At 31.8% G+C, this 16453-nt stretch overlaps 1 protein-coding gene across 1 annotated transcript in view; it reads right to left on the minus strand.

Moving 5' to 3' along the window:
* Positions 1–16453, minus strand: part of SEMA3A (semaphorin 3A) — a 232359-nt gene that overhangs the window by 24688 nt on the left and 191218 nt on the right. Inside the window, exons 12-14 of the mRNA XM_056118541.1 lie at positions 15615–15706; positions 7399–7440; positions 1824–1981 (exon numbers count right to left, since the gene is read on the minus strand). Of these exons, the coding sequence (XP_055974516.1) occupies positions 1824–1981; positions 7399–7440; positions 15615–15706 (292 nt within the window). The remainder of the gene's footprint in view (positions 1–1823; positions 1982–7398; positions 7441–15614; positions 15707–16453) is intronic.

Genomic DNA, 16453 nt, shown 5'->3' on the forward strand with positions numbered 1-16453 from the left:
CAGTGATACAGTGAACAGTGATACAGTGGTATGTTGTGCCTATAGCCACATTTTAAAAAAACTAACATTAAAAATTGGGGGATACCAAAGGTTGAATCCAGAGCCTTAAAAATACAATTACTCTACTACTGGGCTACACCACTACCCAGAACCACTAGAATATAATATTATGTTACATGACAAAATGTCCATATTAATAAAGTCATTCATCTATACCACAACCTAAACTTATGTTTCAACAAAAACATACCATTTTAGATAAAATTTTATGCACATCTGAGCAATTACCATTCAACCTTTTCCAAAGGTAATTTGATAAATTAAAGTTATACTTTAGTATGTGCATAACATACATATTCATCTTGATAAATAGGAATTGAATTAGTTGATTTAATATTTTAAATTTAAAAAGTGCAAGTGAAAGATGACTCTAATGATAACAGTGGCATTTATATTTTTGAGTCAAATAAAGAATATTCAGTATCAAATATAAATACATGTACATATATTGCTGATCAACTTTCATATATATGTATATGTATATTGCATACCAAAATGTACAAACAAACAAACAAACAAACACTGTCCTCGCGTTGTACATCAATTTGCTTGAGTGGGCCCAGTAACGTCTCCATTGTGAGACTTCTTGTTACTGTGTTTGGCATATTGAATACTCTCGGTAGCTTGCCAGGCTCTCTGAGAGGGGCAGAGGAATTGAACTCGGCTCGGCCAGGCTGGCTGCGCGCAAGGCAAATGCCCTACCGCTGTGCTATCACTCCAGCCCCAAATGTACAAATATCCAGTAATAAGTAAATTGTGGGAATGCAAAGTAGAGAATAGTGAATGTAGTTTATAAAACTCAGTTTCAAATTTGCAGATTTTAAAGTTGCTAAGAAAGAAACTTTTGCTAAATTTCTCGTGATCAAAAGAAGCAAATTTTGTTGCTAGATTGTGGCAGATGTTGAACTGTGTTGATCATTTTGCAAAGTATACAAATTAAAATTGTTGTATGTAAAACTGAAAATAGTACAGAAAATGTATAAATTAGAAATCAAGAATATTTGAAATTTACACCTTGACAGAAAAACCAGGGTGACAGATATTGATATTTTTAAAAGATTTTTAAAAATCCTTTTGAATTCATATAATTTGTTTTCAGCATACTCACTGATGCTCTACACATAGGTGCATGCTTTCTCTAAGAATGCTTATCTATCCAATGATGTGATTTGCTTTATTAAAATTAAAACCAGAAGATAATGCTACTATAGAAAGAAAGTAGGACATTGGGGCAAAAGAACATCTTTGTCCTAAAGACCAAGGTCTGATGACTTCTGTTTGTCACTATCTTTTTAAATTTGTCGCTCAGTTTTCCTCTTGTGTAAAAATGAAGTTTGAAAACTTTAGAATTCTGAGTTTATCATTCAGGAATTTATTGTGTTATTTATATTTTTCTCACAATTTATTAAAATCATATGTTGTCTTGCCTAATCTCCTATTAAACATTTTATTGTCCTTGACTCTTGACTCTGCGCTCAGGAATCACTCCTGGTGATGCTTAGGAGAACATATGGGATGCCAAAGACCAAACCTGGGTCAGCCACATGCAAGGTTGTGGCTGCACCTTACCCACTGGCCCTAAACACTTTTCTATTTTAACCAATACAAGAAAAAAAAGACAAAGAAACAAAAAATCCCAGCTATTAACCAACTTTTGCTTATCAGAAAAATGTGAGGTAATTATATAAAGAAAGTATTCCCAAACATGGAACTGGACAAAATTAATGAAAAACATTAATGTTTGATTCTAAGATTTCTCCTACCTCTTTGCAGTAGGAAAGTAGCGAGAGCATGAAGACCCGTCCCAGGCACAGTAAGGATCTCTGGCGAGGCAGCACTCTGCACAGGCTTTCCCATACACATCACATCGATGTAAAGGGAGTTGGGCCACTCCCGCAGAGGAACCAATATACAGTTGTTGCTGTGAAAAAATAAATCATTATTGTGACAAAAACTATATTCATTTTAAAATCATTTTTCTGCAAAGAGCTTATTTAAAAAGAACTTACAAACACAATTTTATATTCATGGGTTTAAATAATGCCTTTATTGATGGCTTCATCAATGGCCTCGTAGATAATATGACCATTCAAAATACAGAAGATAATGAAAAGATAGTACAATTGGTAGGGTGCTTGCCTTGCATGCAGACAATCCCAGCACTCTGCAGTAGTGATATGGCCCCCAGAACTCTGCAGTAGTGATAGATGAGTGCAAAGCCAAAAGTAAGCTCTGAGCACATCTGGTGTGCCCCCCCCCCCAAACAAAAACATAATGAAATGAAACACAGGGAGATGTTTGGTTGAAATGAGTATGTTTCATAGTTACAAAACCAAAGGAAGATCAAGAAATACATGAGTCACTGAACAATGTAACATTCAACCAAGGTATTAGTACTTTTAAAATGATTTCTATGTTTATAATCTTGTCTCTATATTGACATATTTTCCTGGTGGTGTTAATGTAGGGATCATATTTTCTCTCTTGGGAACTCCATAAAATTGTTTATTATGGAATTTGCCCTTTTGTGAGAAGAGAATGGGCAAAACACATGGTGTTCACATCTGTGAAAGTGGTTTGGTTCAATACCACTAACTCTCTTTCCTTTGCATTGACTCCAGGTTACTTCAACAATAGTTTGATGATAATTAAAAAAAAAATGACTACTCAATTATCACTGTCACTGTCCTCCCATTGTTCATCTATTTGCTCGAGCGGGCCCAGTAACATTGTGAAACTTGTTACTGTGTTTGGCATATCAAATATGTCACGGGTAGCTTGCCAGGCTTTGCCGTGCGGGTGAGATATTTTCAGTAGCTTGCCAGGGTTTGCTGTGCAGGTGAGATGCTCTCAGTAGCTTGCCAGGCTTTGCCGTGTGGGTGAGATACTCTTAGTAGCTTGCCAGGCTCTCCAAGAGGGGTGGGGGAATTGAACTCAGGTCAGCCTTGTTGGCCGCGTGCAAGGCAAACACTCTACATGCTGTGCTATCACTCCAGCCCATGCGGTTGACATGGCTGACCTGAGTTTGATTCCTCCGCCCCTCTTGGAGAGCCTGGCAAGCTACTGAGAGTACCTCGCCCGAACAGCAAAGCCTGGCAAGCTACCCATGAGGTATTCGATATGCCAAACACAGTAACAAGTCTCACAATGTTACTGGGCCCACTCCAGCAAATCAATGAACAACGGGAGGATAGTGACTCAATTATAATTTATTTTATGACTATAGAGGAGACTCACGTCCATCCCAACTGATACAGTAAACTAGAACACAAACCTCATGTGTAGTGGGAATATTCTGCACTGGGATATCATGTGAGTAAAACCTGACTCTATGATCTCTATTTTGAAAAAAAAATTATATAATTTTTCTAAAACTTAACTTCCCATGGAGTTTGTGGGGGTGAGGGAACTTGACCATACCGGGATGTGCTCAGGAATTATTTCTGGCTCTGTTCTAAGGAGTGAACCCTGACAGTGAAAGGGATCTATATGTGGTTTCACAGAGAGAACCATATTGGCTTCATGCAAGGCAAAGTCCCTACCTATCTTGTTAGACCCATGAGATGTCCACAAAATAAAACTGAGACTGTATCTTTAAGTACACATCAATATAAAACATTCTACATTGCCTTTAGCCTCAAATTTGGAACTACCAAATGAGGCAGAATATTATAAGAAACATTTTAAACTTTCTAATATCCACATATTCAGGATCTGAATATAATTTATAGAAAATACTTTTGATAGAATTGAGTCAATGTTCCATAAAATCACCAATTTATGTAAACACACAAAATTGAATGAAAATAAAATTATTTTTAAATTTATCCAGCTTACTACAATTGGTATCATACCTGCCTTTACCTGCAATAAGTGATAGCATAATTGTAGTTAGTCTTAAATGGAAGTTGTGTAAATATTGAACCATACAATAGCATACATGAATAGACCTTAAAATTTTATTTTCTCACTAACTGAATTTATCTGAATTTATAACTGAAATGATAAATTACATTAAAAATAATTTTGGAATCATGATACACTCTTAAATATTATAAATGGTGTAATAGTCAACACTTGAAAATTAAGTTTTATTTCCTAAAAAATTTTTAAAAATGGATTACATTTAGATTGAATTAGGTTAAATAATTAAAGATAAAATATTAGTTTAAATTTTAAAAACAAGTTTATCAAAAGCAGTTATACAAAAAATTATTTTGTGCTTAAAATTAATAAATGTATCTTACAGAAGACTGGGAAGAAGTAAGATAACAAAAGCTAAGTCATTCTGAAATACTCTCTTAACTCTTGCTAATTTTTTTACCAAATCTAGAGTATTTATATAATAGCCTGATATAGAATATAGAAATATTGCTGTCACTGTCACTGTCCTCTCATTGTTCATCGATTTGCTCAAGCGGGTCCAGTAACGTCTCCATTGTGAGACTTTGTTGTTTTACTGTGTTCGGCATATCGAATACGTCATGAGTAGCTTGCCAGGCTTTGCCGTGTGGGCAAGATACTCTCGGTAGCTTGCCAGGCTCTCCGAGAGGGGCAGAGGAATTGAACTCGGGTCGGCTATGTTGGCCATTTGCAAGGCAAATGCCCTACCCTCTGTGCTATCGCTGCAGCCCAGAAATATTGCTATATATCCAAATTTTAGTAGATTTGTCTTTTATTAAATGATGAAATCTAAGAGGAAAAGTAAAAGGTATTGGTAAAATTTTTGTTGAGAGCAAATTATATTGATAAATTTGTATGTCATGGCAATAGAATATTATTTGAAAATAATAAATAATATATAAGCAGCTTTGATTGCTTTTCATGTACAACTAGACTAATAAATGGAGAGTCATATTAAAATGATTAAAATTAAGTAATTATATAATATTTTAAAAGTTAAATTAGTAAAGTGAGATAGAAATTGGCTGGAGCGATAGCACATTGGTAGGGTGTTTGCCTTGCGGGTGGCTGGCCCCGGGCCTGGGCATGCTTAAACAAATCGATGAACAATGGGAGGACAGTGACAGTGACAGTGACAGTGACAGTGAGATAGAAATATCCAGAAACATGATCAATGCTGATGAATAAGGATATATTCAACCACACATTGTATTAAGAATTTAAAATCTACTAATCAAGTTGGTTATACTCAATTTCAAAAAAAAAAGAAAACAACTATTTGATCATTGACTTTTAAAAAGTCTGAGCAAAATTAATATTTGTGATATTGAAGAATATACCATTTGAATAGAAAAGAAGTTTTTGTTGTATAAAAAGCAATATATAAATCTTCAATATGGAAAAAACAAAAACAGAATATGAGATTAGAAAGCCAAAACTTTGTCAGTTGAACTTATTGGCATCAAAACAAAAAGTGTAATAAGATACTAAAATGAAAAGCAAGACAAAAATCTAGCTTTTATCTTATAATCAGTGTGTAGTACTATTAACAATTTGCAAAACTAATTCTGCTATCCTCATGAAATATAGCAGAGACATGCAAGCACCATTGAGCATAATCCTGTCAATAGCAAGCAACCTGATGTGCTTTTTCTGCCCAATTTAACATCACTGCAGGCTTTCTCACTTTCCTCCTTAACAAGTTTCGGGTCATAAAAAGGAGATGAGTCCATTTATCCAGAAAATTAGTTGCCATACTACTGGTCTCTATTGAAACTACTGCCTCAATTTAAAAATCTCTATGAACATAAGTAAAAGTGAGTCACTAAAATCAGTAGTTCAGTGGAGAATGAAAAATCAGTAGTTCAGTAGAGAATAAATAATGCTAGAACCATTTTGTATTATTGTGGCATTTTAAATTGACATAATTTTGCCGTTTGGTTTAAGGTATTGTATTTAGGAGGAAATTCTTAAGACAGCTTTATAATTTTTATAACGAAAAGAAGTATATTTACAAAATGAGATATGATGTGATTAAGACGTCAGTGAAGCCCAGAAAAGGATAAGTAAATACTTTGAAAAATCATTACTGAAAAGTATATCCCAGTCTCACTTCTATTCTGGAAATCCCCTGATTTTCCTGCCAACATTTGACAATTTTTAGATTACCAGAACAGGTGAATACATACTTCTGAGGTATAAGATAACAGTATCTGGTCAGTAATATATTTGCTCTGAATAATTTTAAATATCTTGGAGAATATCAATCTATCTTGACAGTTATGTGTGGAATAGTTATATACTATTTTCATTGAACTTATATTTTAGTACTAGTATAAAGATACTGTATGGTCAGAAATAAAACACATAGTTAGAAATAAATTAGTAAAATAATCCTTTTTTTAACTTTTCACTATAATAAGAGGTTCTTCCTTCATTTTTACTTTTTCTACTAGTTTACTTAATTAATTTCAACTCAATATCCAAGGTGTTTTGTTTCTTGGTTGGTTTTGCAATTACATTAAAATACTTATAGGAAGGCTAAGAAGTATTTTGGGATAAAAGATAGTTCTTAGAAGTTAAAACAATACTTGCATACATGTACCAGTAGCATTTAGAAGTCTTTGTGCTTCTTAAGTTTTGCCAAAACATATATTCATTGTGAATGGAAGGGCTATTAACATGATGCTCTTAATGTCTAAATTTATGGAGTTCAATAACAGTATTTGGCAGGACAATGTTAGTTTTCCTTTTACATTTAGCCAAACTAAATATTTTCTCTAGCACACAGTACTACTAAAAAACAAACTGAGTGGCCAGAGCAATAGTATAGTGGCCAGGGAGCTTGCTCTGGGCACAGTCAACCAAAGTTGGATCCCAAGAATTTCATATGATCTCTTGAGTCCACCAGGATTAATTCCTCAGTGCAGAAGCAGGAGTAAGCTCTGACCACCATGAATATGGCCCAAATTAGGGCAAACTTAAATCAAGATTCCCAAATATATCTGTGTATTATTTTATCAGTTCATATATTTGTATGAACTTAAATCTTAAATTTAAAATATTCACCAATGTTTTCAAAGAGAAAATACCTAATGAATAAAATTATTTAGTGAATTTTATTACAATGGAAAAATCAATATGCAGTTAGTGAAAACTTATAATAAATGATAACCTAAGAAAATAATTTATAGGAAATATATATATAAATGAGCTCATATATATCAGTTTATGTATATATATACATATATATGATGTTGGTCAAGAACAAGAGAGCAAAAATATTGTTTTTATTTTTTTGTTCATTAAAAGACTGTCTTTTTTCACTTTCTTAAAAAATTTCTAACAAAATTGCTAATCTTGATGAAATTTATTTTTATTTGAAATACAAAATTAATAAATATAAGATATGATGTAAAGATGCATTTAGATTACCTGCTTAGTGGAAAGCTCCATTGCTGAAATAGAAGTTGGTTCCTAAAGAATAAAATAAAGATATTAACTTACTGGTCAATTAGGAAAGTCAAGCATTGGCTAACGTTCACCATAAGCCATTAAAAAAGCATAAATGGAAAACAAAACTGGTGAAAGAAATTGCATAGATAAGCATCAAGTATGTGCACTGAAAATAACTGCATGTTATTGTCCCCCTAAAAAGCATCAGAAATATACTCCTTATTATTCATTGATAGGCTGTTGCTCATTGAATAAAGGAGACCATAGACAGCACAATAATAATTTCAAGAGATTCATTGAGATTTGTGGTAGACAGTTGGGGGTGGATTTAAGAAAGTGGGGGCTTTGCTCTGCATTGGATGCTGTCATAGCAGAGATAAATCTGTGACTAAATTTATAAATTTTAAGTTTAGTAAAACTTAGAAGGGCAAAAAAGTGAAACTAGAGAAGTGACTAATAAAGACATACAGGGCAGCATGTGCCATGTGAGTTTCATCCTGCACAATACCTGAAAGGAAAGTACATGGTAAATTCTTCTTTGTAGGTAGAGATCAGAAATGAAAAGCCAGGGGTTAAGATAAATGATGAAAAAGTCAATCAAAAGGTGATGTGCTATGGAAGTAACAACTTACAGAAAGTCCGATAGTAGTAGAAAATGGCTAAAAATTGTTTAGTGAGATTGCTATCAAGTATATATTCATTCCATTATTCATTGCATATAACACAGTGGTATTAGATATTATACACTCTAGCTGTAATTCTTGCACCTTTATTTCTCTTCAAGAAGTCCTGGATCAGAAAGTGAAAAAGATATAGAGCTTGTATTGAACTATGTATAGGATGAAGAATATGGGCTAAAGCATATCATATATTTTCTTGGTTGTTCCTCCTGCACACCCCCCACTTAAATAATGTAGGAAAGAAATTTTGGAGTGGAATTTTTATCATTGGTTCATTATCATATCCATCTAAGCACTAGTGAGTTTCCTGTCATTTTATCAGCTCCTTTAGAAGTCTTTGATAAATGTTTATAAAATGAATATATAAATCAGTTAATGAATAGATAAGTTCACCAATTTTATTGCATTTCTCTCCTATCACTTCCACTTGTGTTATAATTTTTTCAGTTTGTGTACAAGATAAAGGCAGCCCTCACTTTATAAAATCTTTCTGTAATCTTTAAAAGTTCAGAGAAAATTCATTCAAAATAATCTAAATTTTCAATTTCACTAATTTTGCTTGCTCCTGTCTCATCCAATTCTTAGTATCCTGGTATAATATAGCTTATCAAGGTAAATAACTATGTTCTGAAGCAGAAGCTCACAGTGAACTGTATTGCAGTGTTTCAATGCATATTATTATTCCTGGGCTTAATTTTGTAATGTCATTACTGACAGCCCATTTATTCTGGACAGCTTTCTCTATTATGTTGCATAATGCTGCAGAAATCTTTATTGACTATTCTTATCCTTCTTCACAGTGTTCTCATTCTCCAGCCATGCCTTACATGAATATTTTCCTTGCTCACTTCTTTCCTCTTGACTTTAGATGATGCTACATTCTTTTCCTAGTGAGCTCATCTACTCTTCTGGTTTTAATTACTACCTATATGTTAGAAAAATTGAATTTCCAGTTCAATACTCCAAGGTTGAGTGAAGAATTTCTTTACAAATTTAACACAACTTTCTTGAGACACAAAGGAGAGCAATGACTTAAAGTGTAAATTAATTTAATGGGACGATACAGAGATTTCCCAGAGTTTAAGTTTTTATAGCTTAAGATCATGATATTAAAAATATTTTTATAAGATCAATCATAAGGCAACCACAGTGAAAGGAATGTTCTTAATTGAAGATATATCTTTAAAATTTAGTAACAGCAAGTTTTAAGAAAAGCAAATGGACAATTTATCACAATTTTAGCTTCAAAAGACAAAGTTGACTATTGTACAATTTTGGAATCAGTGAACCCAAACAGAGAATTCTGAAGAGTTAGAAAATTTTTCCACAGCAGTTTATTTCATCCCAATGGTCACAGAGGAGAAATAGTTATGTGGCTGTGTAAGCAGCTAACTTCATGCAAAGATTCACATAATGAATTTTACAGCCAAGGTGCAAGGAAAATGTTTCTTAGAGAATTACCTGCTAATATAACTCAAGTGAAACTAGCTATACATAGGTTTTTTCAAAAAATTTAAAGGATGCTATTTAAAAGTGAAGTTGATTAATAACCATATATTTCATCTTACTGACAATACAGATATTTAAATATGTAAAACAGATAAAATGAATATATGAAATTTGAATTTATTAATATATAAATATGAATTTATGAAATAGAACAATCCAATACACATTAACCTTGATTGCGCCATTATTATTGGAACATTACTAAATTAAGATCCTCAAATCCCTTAATTAAATGAGTTTTTTTACCAGGAAATTAATAGTAGTTTGAAATAGAATGTGCTACAGGCTGCTTGCGGTTGGATTTTAATAGAAAATATATTAAGATGACTTCCATTTAAACAAGCTATATATTTTTTTCCCTGAGAAATAGCTGGCGGTGAATATAACTTCCATTTAAAACAGATGTAGCTTCATAAGCATTTTTTCTTGAAACTGGTTTCAATTGCAAATTTAATTGGTGTTCAAGTAAAAATGAATTTAAAAACTTTGAATCTTTTCAAGATTTTCGATGACTCTAATTTACTATTTTTTTCAGATATTTTAATCTCATCCTTATTAAACTTTCACACTTGCAGAGCTTTTCAACCTGCTGATCCCAGGAGAATCTGACACAGCTCCCTGGATGCTAATCACGTGACTTTTCCTTTTGAATGAGTTAATAGACGAGGTTTTGGAAAGCATCAATTATGTTTTACATTTCAATGAAAATTAAACTCTTACATTTGTTTGCTCAGCTGTTCATAGAATATTGCATAAATTGGGTTTAAAATGCAAGTGTTATCTATGTAACTGCCTTGCAATCCTTTGCAGTAAATAGGACTATAAATAAAACACATTTAACTAAATGCACTGCAAGTTTGTTATAATACTTTATCCTTTCAAAAATAAAACCCTCTTACTGGAACTCAAAAAATATCACTCATCAAATAAACTAATATCAGCATATGTCTGTCTATCATAGTTTTAAAATTAAATGCATTATTTTTTAATGTATATAAATGGTATCTTCTAAGAGATTTTCCTTCATATAACTAGTTAACAATGACTGCCATTTATAAGCAATATTAGTTTTGTCTGTGACATAAATTATTTATAATTAAGCAAAAGATTGTATAGGTTTTAGGAGTACAAATTTTTGTTAATTAAAAAAACTTTTAAAAGTGTTCAAACTATGATCTGTATTATGAAATGAAAAAAATTGAAACTCAATTGGCAGTAACCAAATTAAGAATTACATGGCAAATATTACTGATTTATTATTATGAATAATATCATTTTATTATGATTTTTTACTCTATGAATTATTATTATGAGTTATTTCTGATTTATTATTGTGAGTAATATTTGGAATTTAGTCTTATTTTTTAACACCAATTTAAATATCTAATGCAATAAAAATTCAAACATAACTGAAATTATGTCGGAAATTAATGTCAAATTTATTTGCTTTTGAATTACCTATTAAAATTTTTGCTTTCTTGTGCAAGAGAGATAATTCAAACAGCTAGAGTGCATCATTGGCATCCTGGGTTTGATCCTGGCACCACACAATCCCCTGAGAACCACTGGGAGTAATCCCTGAGCAATAGGCCAGGAGTAAGCACTGAGTTTTATTAATAAAGAATCCTTTTCTTTCTGTGTTTGATTTAAACCAGAATAAATATATCCTGGATATAAACATAATTACCGGAATATAATGTGATTCATTAAAAGTGTTATCCTAAAATCTTTCTTATGATGGTAATTGACAAAGCGTTAACTTTAATTTAGGATATATGAGATAAAGGTTATTAAATCTAGGAGGGCCACAACATAAATGTAGTTTCATGGGAGTGATATTATGGTATAACTAGATGGGTGGGTGACGTTAAGTGACTTTCATTTTATATTCTGAAACTATCATATGTTATGATGCCACAAGTCCATTTCTTGTTTATTCATCTTGTCAAATTACCATAATACTCAGGATAACCTTTTTAAAATTTATTTTATATTAGATGGAATGATTTTCAAGACTCAAATTAATTAAAAAAAGCATTGAAACTGTGACATTTCTCTACTTGTTTCACTATACATAGCAATTATTTTAATGTGTTGTGTGTGTGTTTTTTCTCCCACAGCAAAATTAAACAAAATTTGACAGTGAAATATTCCAATTGCTGTACCACAATATACGTATGAACTTTGTCTGATAGAATAGAATGTTTAAAGTAAATATTTCTTTAAACTCTGCCCAAATATGTTTTGTCTACTTGAGCGCCAGAGAAGTAATGATGACAATAATGCATAACAGAGAATGTGGGATAAAACTATAACATTTATCTATGCAAAATAAATTGTTCTAGTTTGCAATCTTTTCATAAAATTTAAATGTAAATGTATTCATATCCATACCACCACAGTAATAGTTCTCTATACTTAATTTCTAGAGACTAATAAACAAATATTCTCATGGTATGTTAAAAAGTTTTACTAGGTGTAATTCAATTGTATATTTATCTGGAAACTAAAACAGCAACAATTTATGATAGATATTGAAATATTTTTATAAGAAAAGATTGTTGGTTTCCACTGTGCAGGATTTTTTAAAAAGCTGATTTAAACTATCAGCTTAAATTATATTTTCTTAAAGAAAAATTTAATATTCTACTATTTAATAAAATTATATGACATAAAACATAAACTAAAAACTCCAGTGATTTTTAACAGAAATAGAACCTTGTTTTTAATGTGGTATCTGACTTGCTATAGTTTTACATAAAAAAGAACTCTAATTGTGCTAATAGCTACTATTTTTACTCATTGAAATTATGAAAGATATGCAGAAATATCTAAAAATTTCCTAAGTTAGGGACTAAGTTAATTTTATTTACTTTTGAAATACAGAAATTTACATAGTTTTGTAATTTACATACTACTAATGTATTAATGTAATGTTTTGTAAATTACATAGTAATTTACATACTACTAATTTTATAAATCAGTCAATATACAAATAGGCAAATTAATAAAATGAAAGGTTTTAATAAAATCCAACAGCACAAAGAACCATGAAAAATGCCATTATGAGTCTAGAGATTGAGTCTAAGAGTTAGGGTTCTTGCCTTGCTTGAGTCAGGACAGGAGTTTGATGCTCAGCAACATACATAGTTCCCCAAGCTTGCCAGGAGTGATTCCCTGAATGCAGAGCCAGGAGTAAATCCCGAGAGATGAGTGTGACTTAACACCCCCACTCCTCAAAGATAACTAAATTTTTGGGGTTATTTTGTTTTGTCCCACTCTTAGTGCTGTTCAGGGGTTACTCCTGACTCGAACTCTTAGCCCTAGCACTAGCAAGATCATACAGAGTTGCAAGGATCACACCTAGGCAGCCCAAGTCAAATGCCTTATTCATTGTGTTCTCTCTCCAGCCCTAATCTTCCAAATTAACATATAACTATGTTCTAGAACTTTATTTGCAATCATGAGGACAGTGTAACTTTCCAAATATACAGAACTGGCATTTTCATTTTCTTGCTACTGGAGAATAATACAGGACATAATAAGCTATATAATTTATTGTTGTATCCAATTCATATTGTTAACTTACTATGCATGGACTCAATGTATAAGTCCTTAAGCTCTTTCATTTCTAATATTTTACATTTTTAATCAATACTAATATCTTTATTTAAATATATGTGGTTGAAACTATGGGTTTTAGCGATACAAAAATAAACAACTAAATCTGCTAGGCTCTATTTCACTAGCACACTCCATTTGAATAAATTATTTTTTTAATTTTTAGGCTAAAATATTTGCAATAAATATTTGGTGAATGTTAGGGATTAGTCATCACTCTGATAAACAAATAAATATACGTCAAGATTTAAAAAAAATCATTATCATGATAATTTTATTATCTTAAGTACAAGCAAGGACCCATAGAAAAGATGACTAGAAATATGGTTTATTCTTTAGTGAAGCTACACTAAACAATAGAATTATGTTAATAATCAAAATTGTCTCATGTTACCTGGCATACACATAGGTATTTTATGCATAGTGGTTCTAATTCTTCTGGTCTCCTTGTGAAGAAGTTATTTATTCTTACCAACAGGGAAGCTTAGGTGTATTATAATGTGTTTCAAACAGAACTGACATGCAGATTGTTTTAAAGAGACAGAATAACATCTAGTGGAAATAAAATTTCCACTTGATGTTCTTAGATGGTATCTGTTATCATTTACCATTTCTCTATTTTTGGAGGAGTGCTACACCCAGCTGTGCTCAAGGCTTACATACACTTAGGGATCACTCCTTGTGGGCTTAGGGGACCACATGGGGTTCCGGCTGCAAGCAAATTGAGCATGTTGCCTACTCTACTATAACTCTGGGCCCACAATTTATCTATTTTAAGGGTAAACATAATTTTAATTGAATGAGTAACAAGTCTCACAATGGAGATATTACTGGGCCTGCTCAAGCAAGTCAATGAACAATGGGAGGACAGTGCTACAGTGCTACAGAGTATTTATTGTTAGTCATATTTCACTTCAAAATACTTTCTTCAAATATTAAGAAAATAGTAAGCAGGAAATTAATGAATTTGTAAACAATTCTAGAAATAATGAGGGAGAAAAAGTCTTGGGAAGACTTTCATTAAAATTACATGGTATCTGCAATGTTGGATGAAGTAAATAATTTAAGCCAATGTTTCATTTTTCAGATAAAGGTATCTGAGATACCAGACAATAAAGAACATAATTTGTGGGACAGGATTAGAAGATTTGGTGCTGGTGGTTTGCAATGAATTTGTATACCAATACTATAGACACTGCTATAGTCATAGTCATATTAACTAAATATAATAAAATGTTAAACATAAACAATTAAAACCAAAACGTTTATACTTTCTGGCCATAAAAGGTCTTAACTCCAGATTATTTTGCAGATATAAATGTCTCATTTACATTTGTTCTTTTTTAAATGCAGATGGAAATAACTCCATTTAAAGTCATTTGCTTCCTGACATATTTCATAAATAATTAAGATCAAGGAGTGTTTCATTTCAAACTCCTCTTTTTAGTTAGCTTTCTGAAAGGAATCACTGACATTTTAAAGTACATATTACTCAATTCTCCCTTTTCACTGCTATGCATATCCTGTTGCCTCTATCCCTACACTATAAATTTACCAGGAGTCCACATTTCAGGACAAAGGACAAATATCTACACATTTCTTAAGCATGGAGAGTAGAAATTCATAACAATTTTCTACTAACAATATAAAAAACACAAGCTCCATTTTTTTTCTAACAAACAATCTCTAAATATAGTAATCCAGACAAAAGCTGGCAATAGACAAAACTCCAGTGATGAAAATTCCTTGGCCTTTGATTGCAGACAGAGATTACAAAGCAGTGTTGGGAGAAAAGAAAGGAAGAGGTGAGCTAGAACAGAAAATGAGAGTGGTTGAGAGTCTTGGTACTTTGGTGGTGGTGAAGGTACAATAAGTATACATCAACATCATAAAAATTAACATACTGTAACTCAAACAACAATCAATCATAAAGGTGATGTGATCAAAACAACTGATGAACAAGTTAATGACTGGTTGCAATGTCCTTAGTCAATACATTCTCTTTCATACATTCCGTTTCCTATATTTATGGATGTTAACTTTTATCTTAGGTTTAGCATGAAGTGTGAAAGAAGACATTTGGGGACTGGAGAGTGTATAAAGTTCAGTAATTGAAGCAAGTTAAAGAAATAATGTAAAATGTAAATCATATTTTTATCATTGAGAAAATAAAATGTGAGCCAAGAATATATTTCTTAACAATTTTAGGTTTAACTAGCATTGAAAGTTCCATGGTTTATTTTGACTAGTGTCTGGATTTCTAATTGACAAGCTAATTAGAAGTGTATGCTAGACTACTTATCCGTACCAAGTTCAGTGTACAGCTGTCCTGGGGGAAAGACACACAAGTGAACTTGTTGACACTTGAAATTAAGCAGCACTCACCCGAAAAACTGTCATTTCTTCTAGCAGAACTTCTTCCAAATCATGCCAAGTCTCCTTAGGAATTGAAACTACTTTAAGAACAGTTCCAACATCTATGAAAGAAAGTGTAAGAGAAGATTAATATTTTAATAGATCTGAGAAGTTTAGTATTAATGAATGCAATCAGCATTTGACCAAAAAAAATGTTGAGCTCTGTCTGCCTATTCATTTATTCCACCATTTCATTATTGATAAACTACACACAGTAGACACTAAAATCTGCATATAGTTATAAAAATAGAAAGAATTAAGCTTACAACAATATGACACTTTGAAATAAGTTTTATTCTGAGCCAACATAAATTAAAATTTGTATAATAATAAAATGGATTATATGTATTTTTAATCTCTTTATTTTTTAATCATTTTCAGATGTCTCAGTTATAAAAAACAAAACAAAACTTTAAATAGTACCAATTTGACAGAACCTATTTGACATAACAAGTTTTTCTATTTTTATTATGAAATGAGGGACAACTCTAAAGACTAAAGCTCAGTCCAAAATGCAAGGAATGTTGTCAGGCAAAGAAGTTAGAACTTCAGAGCCTGGTTGCTCATCATTCTGTCATGGGCGAGCCTTTATTACAGAGAGGTGCCTAAAGACAGCTCAATGGCTATTAAGTGATGAGTGACAATAACCTGACTTCTCAAAATAAAGACCTTGGATTAACTACAATTATTTTTCAGTAATTAACTTTTGCTGAGTGGTTTGATATTAAACAAATAAAAAGATCAGAAGAAAATTAAAGTTTAGGTATATTAATAATTAAAAAACTATTAAATACTCTATAGAAATTGAA

The sequence above is a fragment of the Sorex fumeus genome, unplaced genomic scaffold (assembly GCF_029834395.1).
Source record: "Sorex fumeus unplaced genomic scaffold, SorFum_2.1 ptg000037l, whole genome shotgun sequence".
Classification (NCBI taxonomy): Eukaryota; Metazoa; Chordata; class Mammalia; order Eulipotyphla; family Soricidae; genus Sorex; species Sorex fumeus.